The sequence below is a fragment of the Sander vitreus genome, chromosome 18, assembly GCF_031162955.1.
Source record: "Sander vitreus isolate 19-12246 chromosome 18, sanVit1, whole genome shotgun sequence".
NCBI classification, from domain to species: domain Eukaryota; kingdom Metazoa; phylum Chordata; class Actinopteri; order Perciformes; family Percidae; genus Sander; species Sander vitreus.
The window spans coordinates 14,366,959-14,389,191 of NC_135872.1; the positions used below are offsets into that span (position 1 = coordinate 14,366,959).

At 39.3% G+C, this 22,233-nt stretch overlaps 1 protein-coding gene across 1 annotated transcript in view; it reads left to right on the top strand.

The window, feature by feature from the left end:
- LOC144533531 (potassium channel subfamily K member 2-like) overlaps nucleotides 1-7,317 on the top strand; it is a 29,901-nt gene extending 22,584 nt beyond the window's left edge. The window contains exons 6-7 of the mRNA XM_078274943.1: nucleotides 636-778; nucleotides 5,640-7,317. Coding sequence (XP_078131069.1) covers nucleotides 636-778; nucleotides 5,640-5,996 — 500 coding nt within the window. The 3' untranslated portion in view covers nucleotides 5,997-7,317. The remainder of the gene's footprint in view (nucleotides 1-635; nucleotides 779-5,639) is intronic.
- Nucleotides 7,318-22,233: the final 14,916 nt, after the last annotated feature.

The following is a 22,233-nucleotide window of genomic DNA, read 5'->3' on the forward strand; positions in this document are numbered from 1 at the left end:
TGACTTTGTTTGTTTCATATTTGAATAGCCTATTCAATCTCATTTTAAAGAACCTGTGTCTTTATTTTTATCTCACTTAACAAAATACCCCCTGTTACAAAGAAAAGAAAATACTGAATGGAACTTGTTTACTTTATCACTCAGATGGCCCATGGAACAAATCCACTGTCTAGTATTTATAATATACTGTATTTATGCACTTACAGTTTTTGCAGATTGTCAGATTGTTGCTTAATAACCATTAGAGCAGCAAGATCACACAAATGAATTTACATGAATATTTTATTTTATATGGGACATTTTATACTTAGTCTCAATTTCTCTCCCTTTTTATATTCTATATGTTCTTACAAAATGGTCCTACTTAGAGTCAGGACTGAGTCGAATGCCCAGGGGCAATAAAAGGCAGCACTACAGCAGAAAGACATCTGCAGACTCTACAATGGAGAGACCAAGGCTCATTAAATGATAAAGTATGAAAGCCCATTTTACTCACCTGACTTAACTGACATCAGGTCTTCTTACACTTTTTTTGTTCTTCCTCTCAGAATGATACAGTTTGGTAAGTAACGCATGTAACCCAGGGTCATGTAACAGACTTGTATAACTCACTTGTTGTGTCTTTGGTTCTGCAGGTGGGTCAGACAGCTCAGAGTTTCTGAACTACTACAAGCCTGTGGTGTGGTTCTGGATCCTGGTGGGCCTTGCCTACTTTGCCGCTGTGCTCAGTATGATTGGAGACTGGTTCCGAGTCATCTCCAAAAAAACTAAAGAGGAGGTACGTGGTGATGTGGCTTTATGTCACACTAGAGGTAGTCTATATCGACGACATTTCATTTATGAGATTGTTCAGGTGGCGCCGGTAACTCCGCCGGATGTCCCTAATTTTCTGTCGGATGGCCCTCACATTCCGCTTTGTTTGTGTTGGCATTCTAAACGCCGGTACATTTGTGAGAACTATGGTTAACTGATCCTCAGATCTGTGCAGGGTAAATTGAAACAGCTAGCTAGACTGTCTGTCCAATCTGAGTTTTCTGTTGCATGACTAAAACAACTTTTGAATGTACACTTGTTCCACCCAAACAAGTTCCTTCCTGAGGCTATTTTGCAGTGGCACCGTCAAGACAATTGTGATTGGTTTAAAAAAAAATGCCAACAAACCAGAGCACGTTTTTCTCCTATCCCAGAATGTTGTGTGAACCAGCCAGACCCTCCTCCGCAGCGCTGTGGAGGAAGGTCTGGCAATGCGAGACTACACCAGAGGTGACGCAAGTTGGAGATAAAAAAAACACTCTCAAAGAAGGAAAATTATAATTTTACCTCAGAGGTTTTTGGCTGGACTGCAGGAACCAGCCCTAGGAGCTGGAAATTCTGTCGCTGAGTCACTGAGTGAAGTTCCACCATTGGTCAGAGTGAGTGTGATGACGTCAGCGTTGGTGTTTCCCCATTGGCCATTGGCCATTCAAACTGTATTGGTGCAAACAGGCTTTTGCCTCCACTATTGCCATCAATCAGCTAATTAACTTAACATAACTTAATACAAGGTGGGGGTTGTTGTTGTTGTTTTTGCTGCCACCCATTTCAACGTTTTAATGCACAGGCTTGGCAGCATGGGCAGAGTAGGCTATATGCAGATAAATGGCACATCACCGTGTGTGTGTGTGTGTGTGTGTGTGTGTGTGTGTGTGTGTGTGTGTGTGTGTGTGCTTGCTCCTCTCAGTCGATCTCTCTTCAGACACAAATGAACATGTGGAACAAGTAGGGCTACGTAATTTAGAGGAAAAAAACCAATCACAAACAGCTGCACACTGGCTATTTCTAAATAAATATAGTGGATAGGCAGATTTTGGTATTTCATCATGTTAAAATCGGGGGAATTGGTAAAAAGCTTTATGTAGCTTTATGTTCAGTTGCTAGAGCTTTTTTTAATTAACCAAGTTTCAGCTGTCTGATAAACCTCCTTTTTTTCCCTCCAAGACCAAAGATATTTTTTTCCAAAAGCATTGTTCCAATCTGACAAGCACAGAGTTGTGTTTCCTCATTTGGCACATGGTTAGAAGTGTCTGGCTCACAAACTGGCAAGGGTTTGATAGCTACATCATTTTACTTCTCAAGAAACAACCTCTGTCAGTCCCCTGAGTCACAGAACTTGCCACTGTTTAAACCTTGCTGTTTGATCTAGAGATGCACCGATTGACTGTGACTGGAATTGGCCGATTTTCACATGATCGGCCATGACCGGTGACCAGCCGGTCAGTCTGACATATGCTGATTTTATGCCGGTTAAATCATGAATGTATTAAGAGAACTGGATACAGTGTTTGGCGCGAAGCGCCACAGTGGCTGGTGGTCAAAAAAGTTAACTTCATGCCCTGGCTATATCCATTATTACAGCTATAGGATCTCGGGAGAACCGTCATATGAGCATACGCAGTGCAGGGCGACATGGGCGGGCGCAGTCCCGTGGGTCTGCTCACGTTCATTATGTGCGTTCATCATGCCTAGTTTAATAACTCTGGATTCAGCTGTTATCTGTTTTCATACAGAAGTTTAGTTTGCTAAATATATCAAATTTTTTTAGTTGGATATTGGATGTGAAAAGAAGGAAATCGTTCTTCCATAACATTGCACTTTAGATGTGTGTGAATTTCCAACACCAGGAGTAATTTATATAGTTCTATTTTATAGCGATCGATTATCTGTTAAAAAAAATGTCTATGTTCTATGCAAAATGTAAAATGTTCTATTAAAGAAAAGATAGAAAATAAATATTTGTGTGTGCTGTTAATCATAATCGGCTAAAATCAGTATCGGCAGGTCAAACTCAATGAAAAATCTGAAATCGGCCTAGAAAATTGTAATCAGTGCATCTCTAGTTTGGTCCCATTTGACCAGACACTTTTTTTCTAGGAATATCCACCAAGTGAGCACAATATAAACTAAAATACAGTAAAACGGTGTTAAAATCAGACTTTGGCCCCCTACAAGATACCATGACAAGAAGGAGGAAGGCCATATGCAGAAAGTTCAGGTGTAATCACATCCGTCTCCCCTCATAGTGATAGAGTAATACCTCACAGCGTTTTCCAGTTCACTCTTTATTCTGAAGTGATGAATCTCCATCCTGGCTGTGCCCTGTGGAGAAAATGCCAGCTTGTGCAAGAGTTGGATTAAATATTTGGTGTTTTGTATGTGACTGTTACTGGGTAATAAGATACCTTGCCCTTCTGGCAGGTTCATTATTTACATGTTATAAGAATGAAGAGAACCACACATACATATACTGTACACACGCAATATCATGCATAAACCAGCCACATGCACATCTCATGTGAGAATCCTCGCACAGACATAATCGGGAGTGCAGCTGTGGCGGCTGTGAGTGCTTACTGAGAGAGAATGTTTCAGTGGGAGGTCGGTGGGAGGGGGAAGTGGAGTGAGAACGATCGGGAAGAGAAAATGAGGAGAAGGCACATACTCAAGTGTTTGTGCTCTAGTGTTTGTGTGTGTCTAATGTGCGCACACATACAGAACACACCATCAATTTTAACTTAAGCGCTCAAAAGTCTGCTTTAAACAAGCACAACTCAGAGCCTCATAGACAATTAAACAGCCTGGAGAAAGAAACCTACACTGTTATCCCGAATTAGTAGACTGGGTAAACCCAGCCCGATCTGCCGGTGATTTGATTTCGCCCTGCAGCTCAGGCTGGAAACCTGTACGTTTATCTTTCCTGCTTCATACATTACACATTTGCGGGAACCAATCACAAACCAACCTGGCACGCTATTGGCAGGTTTAACACGATGACGATAGAGAAGCGAGGGCAAGCAGCTTTTTGTTTACATTCAACATGATGGCCAACGAAGCGCAGCAACCCGTTGATGCCGCTGTTGCTGCTGTTTTAAAAGATTTCAAGATTTGCAAGTTTTCTCTGAAAACGTTTTTTTGTTTTTTTACTACGGACCGGCTTTCGCTCTGCCTCTCTCTGCAAAGTACGTCACCCGGATCGTTGGTCTGATTGGTTAAAGGACTATCCAATTGCTTACAGCGTCATGTAACTATGCCCGTTGATCACGTCTCTTGTGCAGAGAAAATACAGAGCAGACTCCCCAGACCAAGCTCAATCTTTAAAGATTGAGCTTGGTCTGGTGATAGCCAGACTACCGAATTAGTTGCCTTTACTAGAAATTTGCGTGGAAACCCGCTGCCTTAAACTGTTTTTTACACCAGGTGAAACTTAACAGGTGAAGTTGTATTAACACAGAGCAGTAAGTTGATGCAGTAGACAAATCAAGTTTACATTATCAGTCATTACTAAAAATCATTAATAAACTTAAATTACTTTTGTTAAAATATAATAAGTATGAAACACTAGGCTCTACTTCTCAAAACTATAAAAACAAATCATTCTTACAAATATGTTTTTGTCTTTATAACAGTATAGTTTTAAGAACAATGAATTCAATACATTAGATACAGAGAAACAGAAAGGATAACAATGCATAGATTGCATTTTCCAACCAAGTGACCTTACCCACTCTCACTGAATGACCTTACTCACTCTCACTGCCCAGACCCCATCAGTCCCACCCCGGGTCTCGGTCATGGTGCAACAATAAATGCAGAGCAACATGAACACTAAATCAACCAAAACTAAAACCCAGATAATACAAATGCACACCCAACACAGTAACAGAACATTATTAAAACACACTTTAACTAGGACAGAAACCATTCAGAACATATATCTTTTCCCATGAGCCTTTGCACCGCTTCAGCGCAGAACAGTTCAAATGACCCCGCCCCTCCTATAGTTATCTCTGCTATACATGAGCTGTGCGCTGCCTACTTAAGCTGATTATTACAAACAACTAATGTGATTTAGTAGTGATGATAGTTTTCAACAAAACATGAGAGAATATGTAGTAACCACTAAAAAGTTTAATTACAACTAAATCTGGGTTTAAAGTGTAATGCATTATAAAGGTGAGATCAATGATGTGTTCATTCCTCTCCCCTCCGTTGCCTCTCAAGGACCATAAAAAAACAGACTGTGCCTACCATGTATTTTATTTAGTCTTTTTATTGCTTGAGGATTCTGTAGTAAATTTTAGAATAAACTTCAACAGTGATAGTGGTACAGTGGTAAGTCAAACTTCTCATGACAGTGCAAGTAGTTCAGTGAAAGTTATGTGGGAACTAGTCTGGCTTACCGGAGGTCAGACTTTATCCTCCCCTTCCGCTCTCTCCTCTACCTATTTTGCAAGGGGCACTGTTGCTGCATCTGGGGCTTAGCGCCGCCCTTGACGGTTGTGATTGGTTTAAAGAAATACAAACAACCAGAATGTAAACTCCTGCAGCGAGACCATACTCCAGCGCTGACACAGCGCTGTGGAAATAGGTCTGACAATGCAAGAGAACAGAATCTGCATACTTTCTTAAAGTTATAGATTTAGACATTTTGGGAAATAAGCATATTTGCTTTCTGGCTGAGAGTAGGATGAGAAGAGTGATACCACTCTCATATTGTCCGGTAAAAAAATGGCTAAAGCCAGTAGCCAGTTAGCTTACTGTAATGTAGGAGCATGTTGCGCTTCATTGACCGGCAGGCATTAATATTAAGTCTCTCCCTGCAGGTTGGGGAGTTTCGAGCTCACGCAGCCGAGTGGACAGCAAACGTGTCGGCAGAGTTCAAAGAGACCCGGCGGCGACTCAGCGTTGACATCTATGACAAGTTCCAACGTGCTGCATCCATCAAGCGCAAGCTGTCATCAGAGCTGGGTATAAACACGACCCTCAACCAAGAATTGACCCCTGGCAAAAGAGCGCTGTCTGTCAACCTGTATGAGGACAGAGAGGCCTACCCCAACTCGACTCTCTCCCTCAGTCCCATCAGGGGCACCCTGGTCCGGAATGGCAGCTTCTACCTGAACGGCCTCAGCCCAGACTACGCTGACCGGCAGGAGATCGCCATCATCGAAAATCTAAAATAAGACGCGGCATGAAAATGAGATTCAGGAAGCTGAATGAAACGCATCTGTTAGCGGACAGAGCTTACAAACACATGCCCACTCTTGTGCTTATTGTCTGAGCATCTGTGGTAAGGTACCTGTGCGCATTCATTAAGTGGATTGTGCTCCAATCATTGATTGAAAAGCTTGAAAAGCTTGACTTAAACACAGATCAATCGTCAAAACTCAAATAAACAGATTTTTGAAGTGCTCGCTCACAGGTCCCATCAAATCAGAGGAGGAAGCCGACTTCCTTTCTTTGTGTCTGTGCCAATGTGATCGACAGCTGGGCAAGCGATTGAGCCAAATTAGAAGCCTGCTCCAGAATGGAACTAATGATTGTATCAGAGGCATGCGTTCAACGAACTTATCTCATGAGCAGGAAGGAAATGAAAGCCCATATTGAGATACCAACACCTCTTCTTCACATATACCCACAAACAAGCCTGTGAACACACATAAATAAATACATTCATCAAACTTAGAAAGCAATAGATGTATCTGTGCTCATTTCTTGTTGAATTTCCAGAGGCCCTGAAATCTGCATCAGAAAAAGAGGATTCTCACTGCTAAAAACACTCCATAATCAACAATGAACGCTTTTTCTTGACGAGGCAGCAGTCCTGTGCTAACACAAAGAAATGGGGCTTTTTCTTTTTAGTTTACACTTCTTCCAGTATGACTTTGTATGCCTTGCATTCGCTGGTCAGTCTGCCCTCGATAAAGACTGACATTTGGCTTTTCACCCTAAGGAATAATCCACTTGTGCCTTACTGAAAAACACATTGAACATGTGAGGATGGTGACGCATGAAGGACTGAGATACGTTTTGTCTGTCCACTTACACTCTCATACTTGTTATATATAAGCACAGTATAAAACAAAAATCCATATATTCAGGAGGGCATCTTGGAATAAAAATAGTATGAAGAGGAAGCAAATGGATAGAGTGGACATGGAGATTTTTATTTAACTCATTTCAAGAGGAATCTACAGTATGCATGGCAACCATGTGGAGAAAAACGTCAGCTTTCTGTCTGCCAGTGTGATTTAGCCATTGCCTACCAGTCTTAATGTGTTGAGAGAGTTACATTAACCACACAGTGCCAGGCTCACTGATCAGACTCCATTCTCCCTTATACCAAAGTAATGATCCATGATTCTGACAGAAGAATCAGAGAGGTCTTCTGTGTGATCAAATGACCAGGAGTGCTTTCTGTTATTTTTAGAAATTAAACCCACTGTTGTGTTTTTTTTTTTCTTCATGAGACTGAAACATAAAGCTTGGTGTGTCAACACTGTCTTTTTTCCCAATAGTACATACCACAGAACAGGAGTAGCAGCTGATATTATAACCTGGCACGTATAGTACTGTAGCAATGAAAGCTGCATCTTTCCCCTTACTGCTGTTTATGTTGCAGCTCTCATCACTACCTTGAGATATAAAGTCAGCGGATTAAGATTTGATCCTCGCCAATTTTGAATGTACATCACCAGAAAGCTCTATTTATTATTAATAAAAATTCTAATATCTATATCTATTAATATTTTAATATCAAAATTATTAAAGGTCCCAGGGCATGAAAATGTCACTTTATGAGTTTTTTTAACATTAATATGCGTTGCCCGTCCAGAGAATTTGGCCCACCCATGAGAGAGAGACATCATGGCTTTCAAACAAGCAAAGTGGCAGTTGGTCAAGGCCACACCCACCCTCCACCTTGCCCCCCCCCTTCTCCTCCTCAATTGCTACAGACACAGAAATGGTACATACTAAGTAAAGCTCATTGTGGGACTGGCTCTAGTGGCTGTAATTCTGCACCAAGGCTGAATTTCGGGAAAGAGACTTCAGATATGGGACCTTTAAGACTTTAGATGTCTATGAGTTTAATTAAATCCCTCTCTGCAGCTGATTTAGTGTTGATTATTGAAAGTAAAAGATTATTAAAAAAGGTAGGAATGTCATGGCACAGTTAGTATCTCACTTTGATTTTTAATACAGCATGTACATTTTTATTTCAAATTTTAAACGGGCCCTTTTTAAAAATCAGGATGGACTGCTTTTGATGACATCATGCAAGGATATTTTGGGTTCTTGTGTCTCGCACTTGAATGGTTTGTGTGTCTTACAGTGTTATTTCATGCTTTTATCCAGCACGATATGCTGTAATGTTCGCAATACATTTAATAGTGCTATTTACAGTTTGTAGCATTAAAATATATTTACAAGAGTAGAAATGTGATTTACAAAACAGAATGCCATACAGTATGTGTCAAACCAAGCCTACTCATTTGCTTTACCAAATGTCTATAATGTATGGGTTATCAGGTAGAAAAGAGTGTTTTGTGTGGCAGGAGGAACCAGTTGCACCAGCTCTTTGTAAGTAAAAAAAAATACAGCCAATACAGTTAAACTTATTATACTGTAGTCTCACACTGACAGACCACAGCGCTGTGTCAGCACTGGAGTATGGTCTGGCTGCACTGCTTATCTATTGTGGGATCCAGGAAAAAAAAACGTTTTGGCTTGTTTGTATTTCTTTAAGCCAATCACAACATCCTGGGCAGCTCTAAGCCCTGGATGCAGCGACGGTGCCCTTGCAAAATAGATAGCGGAGTTAGCGAAAGCGGTAGCGGAAGCGGATACATCAAATGGATTTCACTGCAATTGTACCTCGTACGATTTCATGTGACAAATAAAAATGGATAGATTTAATTCATTAATTGATTGATTGTGAGAGACGCGCCAGATGCCAGGCTTTATCCCAGCTCTGTTCATCTGGTAAGCCAGACTAATGATAACAACAGCTAGGTTAACATAGCCGGATGTTTATCCCCACTCATTCACTCACATTTCTTCATGCATGCATGCATATATAAATAAAACAAAGTAATATCTACATTAACAAAAGATCGGTAGCTAAGTTTAATATCGCAAAAACTGTCATTTTGGATTAGAAAGCATCACTGATGTTTCCTAGCAACCGATTTGCACATTAATACAGTCTTTACTAGCTAAGACTTTACTCCAACTCAAGTGTGAAACTAGCAAGCAGTTACTAAGAAATAAGGAAAGACTTTACACACAAACTGAATTTACAAATCCGGTGCAAACCAGTCTATGACAGTATTAGTCGTTACAAGTTTGTTCTCTTTTTCTGTTCTAAATCTCGGGGTTTTCTTAAAAAGGTTGTCCTAAGCGTGAGCACTCACTGACTGTACAGTAAGGTCATCAGCTGCCATGTGTAATCAAGTCAAACAGGAGTCACAAAGAGATTGTGAAGAAAATAAGATAAGGATAAGAGACTCTTTCAAACGTTCTAAAAAATACTCTCATTTTCTTATTCTTGCGTTTCTAAAAAGCAATCACAAACATCAAGACATATGTATGTTGTACTGACTTTCAATACACAGAAAGAAATACTATGAGTGCATTAATGCCTGGAGGAAAGCACTGTATGTCTTAGTGCAGCTGCTCAAAGAGAAGTCGTCCTATTGCTTTTTCCCAGTCGGCCCTGTGATTGGCAGCCACTGAGAGGCGAGCTGTCAGTGCTGAAGAAAGTCAAGGAGTGCTGTGGATGGAGCGTTATGTAATATGTCAGGCCATGCTAGGACACGTGAGGATACCTGTGCATGATTGTGTTTAGCTGTGTGTGTATGAATGAACATGTGAATGCGCATTGACAAAACTCATTTAATTTCCACCCACAGCATTTTCACATGGCATCCTCTTCTTTTTCCAGAGTGACAGTTTTTAATTAAAATTGAAATCCCAGTTCAAGCATGTTGAATGTACCTATACATGACAGCAGAGATGAGCCTCATTATGAATGTAAGCACATTCATGATTTAACATTGTGATTTATGTATGCAAAGTAGAGTTCAATTAGATCAGTGGGTATGCTGTGAAAACAACTACAGGCTTTTTAAAGCCATTAGCCCTCACTTTATAAAAAAAAACAAAAAAACAATGCCATAAAAACCTGATTATGTATAAATCATCTTAATGATCATAATAGATAACAGGGTTATCTGGTTTCAGAGAATCATAAATGAAAATGTGCATCAGTGACATCAAGATCTAATTTTTATACTTTAATTTTGGATTTGGTCAACTTTCTAAAATGTATGCATGGAAATATTTTTAATAAGACCCTTATGTCAAGGCAAACAAAATAAACAGTTTACTTTGTAATTTTTAAATTCCCAATAAACCCATCTGTAAAAACATGCACATTTTGAACAAGTTTTGCATGCCACTTCAAATGCTACTTCCAGTGTTTATAGATCAGATGTGTCTTTAATAGCAGGCTTTGCTTTTGATAATGGTATGTCAACCTTGTGTTTCCAGTATGTTAATATGTTAATGTGGGTATGTCACCTCACAAACTTTTCAGAAGGTTTAGAATAAAATATTTATATGCAAAAAACTGAAGGTCACTGTTTTCTTTCAACTTGTGGACAAATATGGCGTAATTCTACTTATTGTCAATAAATACCATGGAAAGACCAAAAAGACAATGTGTAAGTTCATCTGTCTTTCTGACATCCCCAGCCTGCCTGTGGCACTCAGCCCAGAGGTTCCTACTGAAGATATAAATCGGTACAAATGGCTCACACATTTATTGTTTCAGTTCTAAAAAAGGATGAGTAAGATTGCCCCAAACATCTGGGCACTGTGGATTTTAACAAATTTTACTTAAACAGGTGTAAATAGTATATTTGTTGAGGACCATTTTCAACAGTGGATTAATACACATTTGGTGCTCTTGTGAGTATTTCTAGTAGCAGACAGTTTATCAGGGATTGACTCAAAACTACAGTGCTCATGTTCATGGTAATAAAGAAACATGTAACCCAGTGTAACAATGTGATACATTTATCTTTTTTAAATAGTTATATGCCTATTGCACAGAACAATAACTTAAATCAAGACAATCCTCACCCAGAAAACGACCGTATAGGTCGATTTTGCAAGCAGCTCATAACGATTCATATTTACGATTGTTGTTAGGTGGTGAACTCTCGTATCCGTAGTAATTATTGCGAGACCAAATAAGAAAGTGACGTGACAAAGTATAAGGAGTCAGGGGGCCAGGGTTCGTGTCCTACTGTCAACTTTCACTTTTTGAAATTAACCAAATTTTACAGACGTTAGTCCCTGACGTCACATTACCTCCTCATTTTAATAGTTTTACTTAAGTCATTTTAAGCCAACCCTGGACGTTTTGCTAACCGTAAGTATTTTTAGTTCCTTTTCACGTTAACTACGCATTTAAAAGTGCGACCGTTACCTTAAACAGAATTGTCACATGATAAAAACTGTTCAAAATGGCCATGTTAGTTTTGATCTTTCAGTAGAGTTTGTTGGCAATACGAAAGCTATATAATATCACTAGCTTCATCCTCTAAGGCTTACTAATTTAAAAAGAAAATGTGTGTATGGACTAAAATGTACAAAAATCCTTTCATAACCATTTTGTTTTGTACTTGCATATTGCATTCCTATGCTGTCATGTTTAAAGTAAAATGTAATGATGGGTTCCCACATAAGACTTTTATTTTTCATTAGAATTAAACAGCACTTGTCCCAGATAAACAACCTGTAGCTGGCTGTTCTGTGCAGCTCAATAATAATAATAAAAACACAATGGTGTTGCATGAACATTATGACAGACATGACAATGAATCAGGGCTGACAAACTGATCTGAGTCACAAGTTACAAAATGTTCTTCATTGCTCACAAGCACAGCGTGGACCAAGAAGGCTCCCCCTCAGGAGTCTCTGCATTGAAACCTTCACTTAATTTGAATGTCTTTACGTTTTCTTTACGTCTTTATGTTTTGAGGATTTCTCTTTGAACCCTTTGTACAGTATAGGACGACATTCCTATTTCTGCAACCATTAGACAACCCCCATTCTGATCAGGGTCTGTGACGGTTTTCCTTAATGCAAACTGACAGGTTACTTAATGACGCTGAAGATAGAGAGTGACATTGTGCGTCACCTCGCAGCCTCTGCCTTGTCAACAGACAGACAGGACCATAAGCACATCCCCAGATGCTGCATTACACCGAGAGGACACAAGCCACGACTCTTTGCCTTTCAAATGGGAGCCAATATGATTCACTGCTGAGTTGATTGTAGACTGGCTTTATATAGACACAAAATACAACACATTTGAGCTCTTTTGTTGTTGTTTTTTTTTGCGTTTAAATATGCTGTAACTACAGACTCATTTCATATGGTAAATTAAAAAAGCATAGGTATTCATTTTGGGTAGAGTTTTGTGAAACCCTTAAACGTTTTGTTGTACATATAGCAGGGAGAAGACTTTTACTATGTATAACTGTATTAGTGAACCCATGCAGTCAAATGGCTGTTTGAGACATACATGGATGCAAAGAGAGAGTATTTTCTATCCTGTAGACAGGTGACCACAGAACCGGGCCTGTTGGAAATTGGTTGGATAATAGGAGATTCTGTCTGCACTGGCATCAGATAAAAACGGTGACTCAGCCACCAACTAATACCCTCTCGAGCTAAAGAGGTACATGATGAGAGTGGCGGTTACCTCACACTTTGAGAGGGAGCTGGAACTGTGTGTGTGTGTGTGTGTGTGTGTGTGTGTGTGTGTGTGTGTGTGTGTGTGTGTGTGTGTGTGTGTGTGATGGCTTAATGTGACAGGTCCTTTGCACACTGTCAAGTTCAACAGTATTATTCAGCTTATAATTGGCCTCATAATGTCTTTTCCTTTGCTTTTTTTAGATTTAGTTTCTTTGCACCTATTACAGACTCCTGTGCCAAGCTTCTGTCACCACAAAACACACTATTAATTACATTTTAAGTATTGATTTTGAAAATACTGTTCGATTGCCTCCATTGTGAGACACCCAGTGGCACCCATTTACTGCCTTGTTAGTATGTGGAACCCAGCTAATGTATTGACCTCAGCTGAATAGGATGTGTGTAAATGCAGAAACATGAAAAGGCAGGTTCTTTGTAATTCAATCAATGCTTACCGATATCTGTCTTGTCTAGACAATAAAGCTTTTAAGGAATAGTGCAACATTTCGAGACGTACCCTAAAACACTTTCTTGCAAACAGTTGGATTGGAAGAATGACACAACTCTTGTGTCAATTAGCTTAGCTCAGCATAAACATTGGAATCAGGGGGAAACAGCTAGCCTGGCTCCGTCCAAAGGTAGACAAGACCATGCCATGCAAGTGGCTCTGTAAACTGTACTAGCTTTGTGCTAACTCCTAACCTCAGTTTAAGGGCAGCTGGTTCCCTGTGTTAGCCTTGTTTGGTCAACATTTCATGCATGGATGTAAAGTAGAATGTGTGGTCCCCTCCGTGAGATTGGCCCTGATGCAGAGACACTGTCCATGAATGAATGTCTACAAAATGTCATGCCAATCCATCTACTGTAATAGTTTTTCATCATTAGCTTAGCTCCCTCTAAAACTATTACTGTTTTTACATTTCTGTTTAAATACACATAAAAAAATGAGATACAATGTGTGCTGATTAGTGAGCTGTAGAGGTATTGGTAGGCATATTTCTTTTACTTTGGACCGTGCCAAATTAACTATATCCCCTTGCTTCCGGTGTTTATGCTAAGATACTGTAAGCTAATTGCCTCCTGGTGGTATCAATTTTCTCATCTAACTCCAAGAAAGCAAAGAAGCATATTGCTCAAAATGTTGAACTATTCCTTAAAAATATAATCAAGTACTAGTGGAATTATTTTTAGAAGTTAGATTTTGTTTTGTGTTTTACTGTAAAGACACATCTACAATCCAAACAATAATATATCTAAACAATAATCAGTTTGGTATTCAACTCTGCTTCTTCTAACAAAAAAGAAAAGTAAAACCTGTATTAAACAAGCCCCCTTATAATGATTGACCCTTCAATCATATATCAGAAAGTTTAGTCTAAAAGTCAACCTGACAGCAAAGACCAACTCTACAATCTAGAGGGGAATGATTTGAACTTCAACCTTATCTTGGATATAACAGCATTTTCCTGTCATGTCCAGGGTGTTGCAGATAGGATATCCTTTCACGCTAAGAGGATAAGTGACATCTTGACCTTTCCTGCATTAATTCTCCCCGTGGAGCATGAATATATATATATATAGTTAGAGAAGGCGTCCTTAATAAATAGTAATGGTAGCAACTCAATCAACCATGACTCTTAACATACCTTGAATACTAATTTTCATATTTAGCCAATTTGCTGAAAGAAAGATAAGTCTCAAAATTACTCCTAATGTACATTTAGAAACAAGTGTTGCCACAGTCCATCATCATACACTGTTGTCAGGGCTTATTACATGTACATGAGTATTTCATTGATTTCACTTCACAATTTTGCAGATTTGAGGATGATTATTGAGAGATTGAAGCATTTCTGAGAGGATGTGTGCAGCCGGATGTCTTTGCCCAAGGCATTAAAGTTGACTTCACAAGCTCAGGTCTGGACAGGTTTCTACTCTATTAGACACATTTGTGGATTTGACAGCACAGTACAGATGTCAGGGTGCTTCTGTGCCCTTGACATTTATTGGGAACTTGCTAGTCTCCCTTTGCCAGACCTTCCTCCACAGCGCTGCAGAGGAGGGTCTGGCTAGTCCACACAGCATTCCAGGATGGGAGACAAACGTGCTCTGGTTTATTGGCATTTCTTTAAAGCAATCACACATGGGCGGCGCTAAGCTCCGCACGGCGCTGCTGCAAAATAATTCAGTGTCTGAAGAGCTTAAATGAGCCATTTATTCAAAAGCAGCACAAGCACAAAACAAAAGTAGTTTAATTCAAGACTGCAATTATTTCAATACTCAAACCTCAAACTACTGTTATACAATGATTACTGGTTGGAAAGCAAAGTATGTTGAGGCTCTGCATACAAAATATTTATGCTGCAGGTACTTTATACTTTGCATACACAAGCTGTTGCAAATTATAGGCAGCAAAGCAAATATACTACTGTGTATTTGTTTGGAAGGAAACCTTTCAGTTTCACCCCTGAGACCAGTGATCAGAATGTATTTAACAACTGATAACCAATTGTCAACAGGCTATACTACAAGTGCGAAGCAAATAGTTTAGAAGGATATAAAATCTGACATCACAGTAAAGTCACACTTTACAGGCCCATTACAACAGGTGGGAAAAGAATACATTATATTTGCCATTTCTTTCAACCACATCAGCACAAACACTCAGGAGAGAGACATGTGATAAGAAAAACAGAGAGAGAACTCTCTAAGGAAATCTCACATATGAATTGACACAAGATGAGAGTCCTAACTGTAAAGGGAAGGAACTTGCTTTGGTGGAAAATGTGTACGTTCAAAAGTTGTTTAAGTTGCGCTTAGGGAAAACAAGATTGGACAGATAGTCTAGCTAGCTGTCTGAATTTACCATGCAGAGATCTGAGGAGCAGTTAACCATATAGTCCTCATAAATCCACCGGAGTTTAGAATTCCAATACAAAGAAAGCAGAAAGAAACGAAAAGACATGCATCCAGCTGAATTTTCTGTGGCACCAGAGCAATCTCGGAAGTGGAACGGCGAGGCTCTCACTCAAAGAGTATAGAAGTACTCTTTGTCTCACTATCTCTTTGAGATAAGTTAAATTAATAGCTTGTTCCAGTTCTTCCTTCTTTAAACAATTCATAAAAGTGCTCTTGGGACAGATCTCTTAGATATTTAGACGATTGATTTCTTACCAGGGGTCTTGAGTTGATTGCATTCATTTTATCATAAAAATAGTTTGTAAGGGATAATAGGGTTGCTTGGTTTGTACTTGAAGTGAAGGAAAACGCTTAGATATTGGTCACCAATTCAATTCAAAAATCTAATTTGGTATCAGTTCATGAGACACGGAGCTTATTAACTAATGATCAGGAAACATTTAAGCTATAAATGTCATATAAAGACTGTAATGAATTATAAAGAATAAAATAATCTGACATATTCACACCTGATAGATCAGGAATAAACTGACTTCATCTGGTACCCAGCCACAGTTCGCCAAGAAATAGTCACAGCACATATTCAAACAATGTGTTAATTATAGCTAGATGCTGGTAGGCATACTGTATAATTAAATTTGGACAGAGCCAGGCTAGCCATTTCCCCCCGCTTCCAGCCTTTAAGCTAAGCACCTCCTGGCTCATGGTACATGACAGCAGTAACTATCTACTCATCTAACTTTTAGTAAAGCATTGGATAATCAGATTTTTTTTCTATATTTCCTAACATGTCAAACTATTTACTATCTTTAAGTCCCCCCCTTTTCTCATGCTTATGTCCCCTTTTGCTTGGGGTGGAGATGTATTAACAATTTTGAGTTTTAATATAAATTTGTTATCCATTAGTTGAAATCTGAGGAGGTGTCGTCAGAATTGTGCGGCCGCAGATGTGGGCCTGCTAATAATATAAATTATAAATGACAGCTCCATAACATTTAGATGCATTTAGCATGCCGATTACCTGTGACCTTACAGCCATCATTAATGATATTAGTTACACCTGTGCTTTCCTGCGATGACACGTCAAGGCCCATTGATAATGTGCAGCTGCCCTTTATAGATATATAGATGATTGTTTTACTTTTAACTTTCTATGTATATCTCCTCAGCCCATGTATATAAACCAATTTGTTTGTGCTGAAGAATAGAAATAAGACATTGTAAGCACTGATAAGTGCAGCTGTTCCAGAGGGAAACCAATCACTGAGGCCAAATGAGAAAGCAGCTTTAGATCCATCTTCCTACACAGAGAATTCAAGCACGACCAAACTCCTGTAACTTTGATTGGTGTGCAAAAAGGTTTGGCCTGTTGGGAAATTTGAAACAACTGTTCTCTGTCCTCTGGGAAAACAGAAGCATGCAAAACGCTAGCATTATACATACAGTACAATCACACCAGTAGACCTACCAAGAGAAAAGGAGGTCAATCAGCAAACACAATGACTCAGAAAACATACACTGATGAGCGACTCAATTATTGTGACCAGTGTCTGAAGAGCTTAAAAAAAGTAGCACACACACAAAACAAAAGTAGTTTAAGTCAAGACTGCAATTATTTCAATACTGAAAAAAAGATAAGACAAACAGAAAGAGAACTCTCTAAGCAAATCTCACACATGAATTGACACAAGATGAGAGTCCTAACTGTAAACTGGAACAGGTGCTTTTACACAGTTAAACACAGAAGAGAAGTGAGCAGCGAGGAAGAGCATCCACAGACAGCATTACATCAAAATTTATCTTTCAAGTTCTATTTTTACCTCTGCCAAGGAGCTTATGTTTCTGTTTGGTTTGTTTGTTTGTCTGTTTGTCAGCAGAATAACGAAAAAGCTATTGGCCTGAATTTTTGGAGTCGATCCGAATCACAAATTTTTCTCTTTCGTTAACATTGCGAGATAGGGCATTTGGCCTTGGCGGAATAAATGCCATACATCTTAAAATCCAGGAGATGGTAGTACAGTTCAACAGCGACAAAACATAGCCAATTGTAGAAATAAGATGACTTTATAGCACAATCCAAATCCACGGGTACCAGTAATCCTCTGGGGTAGCCTACACATGTTGGCTACCCAAACGTCAAACAGAAGGCAGTCATCATGGGGCATAATTCTGGACATAATCCTAATAGTTTTGGAAATATATATCCAGACATATATAGTGGTTGCGCTTGCAGATTTGCATATCATAGAAGAATGTACTATTGGCCTAGGCGGATGTCTCAACTTTTATCATCTGATTAACCCACTGTAGGCTACTTGGCTAGCACAAAATAGCAGAGAGGCAAAGTTAGGGACTAGCTAGTGAACATAGTGGAGTAGTTAGCTGCTAGAGACAAATATTTTCCTCAGGAGTTGGTGGAGGCCAGAAAAATAGCTGAATGTATAGAGTAGTTACTGTATTGGACTTTTGCTGCATTCATGTAGTGTTAGCAAGTAGGGAAGAACCGGAAAACCTCCCTTTATGTTAGTAGGTCATGTTCCGCTGTCCCCAAGTCGCCAGAAAAAAAAACAATAAATGTTGCTTTAAAGGGTTTCAGATATAATTTAGCTTCTTTTACTTTTCTATGAATTCAGACAATTTGGTGGCAGCATTTGGGATATTGACAGAAGGCGACTCCATCAAGTCTCATGCTACGTTTACACATGGCCGGCTATTTTCATAAACGGACATTTCAACCTCTCCGTTTTCAAAAAGAACATCGTGAACAGCTGTCAGTTTTCAGAAAAGTGTTCGTTTACATGTATGCCGTCAAGAGCATGCCAAACCTGTAGGTAGCAGTGTATCGAGATGCTCAAGCCCACGTTCAGAATCAGAATCAGAGTCCCACAATGAGAATCCCGAAAATAGCAACAACACCAACGAATCACTTTCTCTCGCTTCTCTTCCTCACTTCTTCGGCTGCCTAAATCTCCGTTTGTCTCAGTTTACATGCAAACTCGCAAACGAAGTTTTCCAAAATCTCCACTCTGGCCGGAGTTTATAGAAAGAATCGTTTTCAGAGGCGAATTTTCCATTTGCATGTAAACGAAGGGCACAAACAAAGGGAAATGTCTCCGTTTTTCAAAATAACCATGTACGTGTAAACGGGGTATTAAAGTGGCCATATTATGCTCATTTTCAGGTTCATAATTGTATTTTGAGGTTGTACCAGAATAGGTTTACATGGTTTAATTTTCAAAAAACACCATATTTTTGTTTTACTGCACATTGCTGCAGCTCCTCCTTTCACACGCTGTCAGGTTTCTGTTTTAGCTACAGAGTGAGACCTCTTCTGTAACATCTCAGCTAGGTAAGGATTACATGAGCTAGCTCCAACTTGGCCTTTCGGCCTTAGATTATTTGTAGTCTCTCTTTACAAGGGTTGTTTGTAATGTAGTCATCGAACATGGTGGTTTCTTACTGCTTCCACAGACTTACACTCAATCATCTGTGTGAAGAGGAAAATTATATTTTGTTATGCTTTAGTCCTTTAAATGTGAATGCAGATTCAGACTGTTGATTGAAGTGGTTACATAAGCACATTTATACGAGATGTTTAGCACGAACAGGTTTGTGCACTCTACACACATAAGGCTCATTGCATATCACAAGCAATGTAATGATACATCAACATGCACGTTTGGGCACATAAGCATAACAAAACATGTCAGCTTCCCTGCAGACCCTGGTTATAAAATGCCAATCCACAAGCAATGTGTTGATTCAGAGGTGGAAATTGCTCAATTTAAAGACAAAATTCAGCATAAGAGCAAAAAGAGACATTTGAAAATATCGTAGAAAGATGAATGGTGTTGGTGTAAGACGTTTCGTGAAGACTCGACCAACCAGAAACGATGGCCAGTATTGTAGTCTTTCTCACAAAGCTGAGCAAATGACAAATTGTGGGAAATAAAAATCACTGCAGCCTAACTACTCATTTATAAGGACAGCCCAATGCCCACTCAGACCTCTCGAACATTAGAGGGAGCCCCAGGCAGCGAGCACACAGCAGAGCTTAAGTAGACTGAACACAGGTGCAACCAATAATGAATCAACACAGGTGAAAACACTGAGTCTAATTAACTTCAGACTGTTCAGCAGAGAAACCTCAACCAGAAAGAACATCTACAGTATAGTGACAAAACAAATAGGAAAATAACTCAAGGAAGCCCAGCTGTGATCCTAAACCAAACCTCAGGCTGTGGAAGTCAATCCTTTCACACTGGGTTTAGCAGAAACGTGCCACACAGAGAGTAAGAAAGCCAGGAGCAAACACCATCAAACCTTTGATTGAATTGTTGTTCTGTGAGTGAAAATGTTGACAGTCTAGTCAACACACTCACTGTTAGGTTGTTTCAATGACCAGGAGGCTTTTACACTGATTATATATATTAGTATAGATAGATACAAGCCAAAGGTAATAGCAGCTAACATGATGATACAACCATAGATTGTAAAAATAATACACAATGCTTCCGGGCCTGAAAAGTGAAGCCAATGCGAAAGTGCCTTGAACCTGCATTCTATTTAATTTCCATCAGGGGGGCGACTCCACTGGCTCCAAAAAGAAGTCGGCTTGTATAGAAGTTTATGAGAAAATTAACTTACTTCTTACTTTAATCGGTAAATCAGTAAACATTTTCATAACGCGCATACATTTGCATTTTATTTTGCAGATTTTTGGAAAATTCATTACAATTTGTGCTACATTCGGATGGAACCCTTGCTAATGATGTTGGGGATCTTCAAATGACCTCAAGCGTTTGCACAGCATGCTTTGCCCATTTGGTAATTTATCCATGGCTTAATGCACTATCCTTACTTAAAACTTTAGTTTCATTGGTCGAAATTTTTTTATTTGCATCTTGACGCCCCTCTACCCTGTTTGGTTGCACCTTGTCTGCTCTACTCTTGCAGGTACAAATAATTGGCAGACGGGGCTGTCTTCTTGGGCTGACAGCACTACAGCTACCACCTAAATCCTAAAGGAGAGACTTGGTTTGTTTGGTTCTTTTATAGGAATGTTACTGTTTGTATTCAGCAAGGCAGATACCAAAGCCAGGCGATAGTCAATGTTTTTCTTATTGTCAATAAATCCCATTATAACACCAAAACCAACAATGAATTCATCCTCCCAGCAAGTATCCAAGCCTGATATATCTTGTTCTTCTGCGCCGTAGAGCTCCATTGTTGTATGATGCATGATGGTTGATGTTTCATTATAATGAACCTAGGCACTTTATTTTGAGTTAATCCCACACACAACATCGTGGTGCTGCAAATACTCACAAAAAGCACCAAATGCGTACTCATCCGTGGCTGAAAATAGTCCTCAACAAATACACAATTTACTTCTGCTTGAGTAACCGTTAAACATAAAAACTACAGTGCCCAGCTGTTTTAGGAAATGACTTTGCCACATACAGAGAAGGGAAGTCAGAGATTGAGAAAGGGATTAACAATTTGTTTGTTTGTTTGTTTGGTGTTTTCACAGGATTTGTTAACAGCAAGAAACCTGTGGAATAGATTTACACAAGCTTTATCCTTTAATCCTTGGTGGTCCCTGGTCTCATTCATGTCACAGGCACTACAGGTATAACAAGGTTGTCCACAAACAAATGTTGATACATGCAGGGGAGCAGGAAACCACAGTTCACTACTGTGGAGAGATAATTTTGTCCTACACCGTACATCCTCTGAGACATTGCTGTCAATGCATGAAACGTTAGACGTCAAGGTGTTTTCTATTTTTCTGTAGGAGGGAAACATCTGGTAGTGTAGCTTTCCCCTTTGGAAGATATGATTGCTTTCATGTCAGATTTCTTTTTCTGGTGTGGAAAAATAGTCTCAGTAGGACATTTACAGGCACTAACAGGAAGGAAAAAAGGATTCCTTCCTCCTGCCTTAAATCCTGCTGCCATTAAAGACAGGTGTACCCCTCCGGAGTCAAACAAACAGATGCAACCAACTAGATTAAACCTGTAAACGCTGCACTCTGTTCCACATAGTTTCCTTCTCTAATAATATCTTTATAAGCACAATATTTCCCCTTTTGTATTGTTCACTCATCCATTGCTTATGCAATTTGCCCATAACAGCAAAATAAATGTGCAACGTTTCACACTTGGGATTTTATTGTAATACAATGGTGGGGAAATATATGAAACAAACACCGCTAACTCAAGCAAATAAGAGCACTTTTATTTAGTAAACTTGAGTAATGTAGAAATGTTTCTATGATCTTTTTAAGATACAATCAAGGTGCATGAAAATAATCCACAAAATAATCCACAAAAAGGGTCAGATTATCCAAAAACATAGGAGAAACTCCTCAAGAAAGTGACAGTTAACAATAAAAAACAACAACTTTAACAATACTAAAACATGTACAAGCTTTGCTAAAAGCCGTTAAGAATGTTTCATCACTAAGACTAACACAGATCCAAAAGAACAATAAACTATGGAGTACAATACAGATATGACATCAGTATCAATTTTATTGTTGGCTTGGTAAGAGCTGGCCGTTTGTACAGATTGTACAAAAGCACTCAAGCGATTTTTTTTCTCAGCTAGCAAGCACATGGACAGGTGTTTTATTCTAATCAGTGAACAGTGTCATATGCATGATATTATTCACACTACTTCATCAGGCACTAAATCTCCCTGTACTGAATTTAGAAACAGAATGTCCTA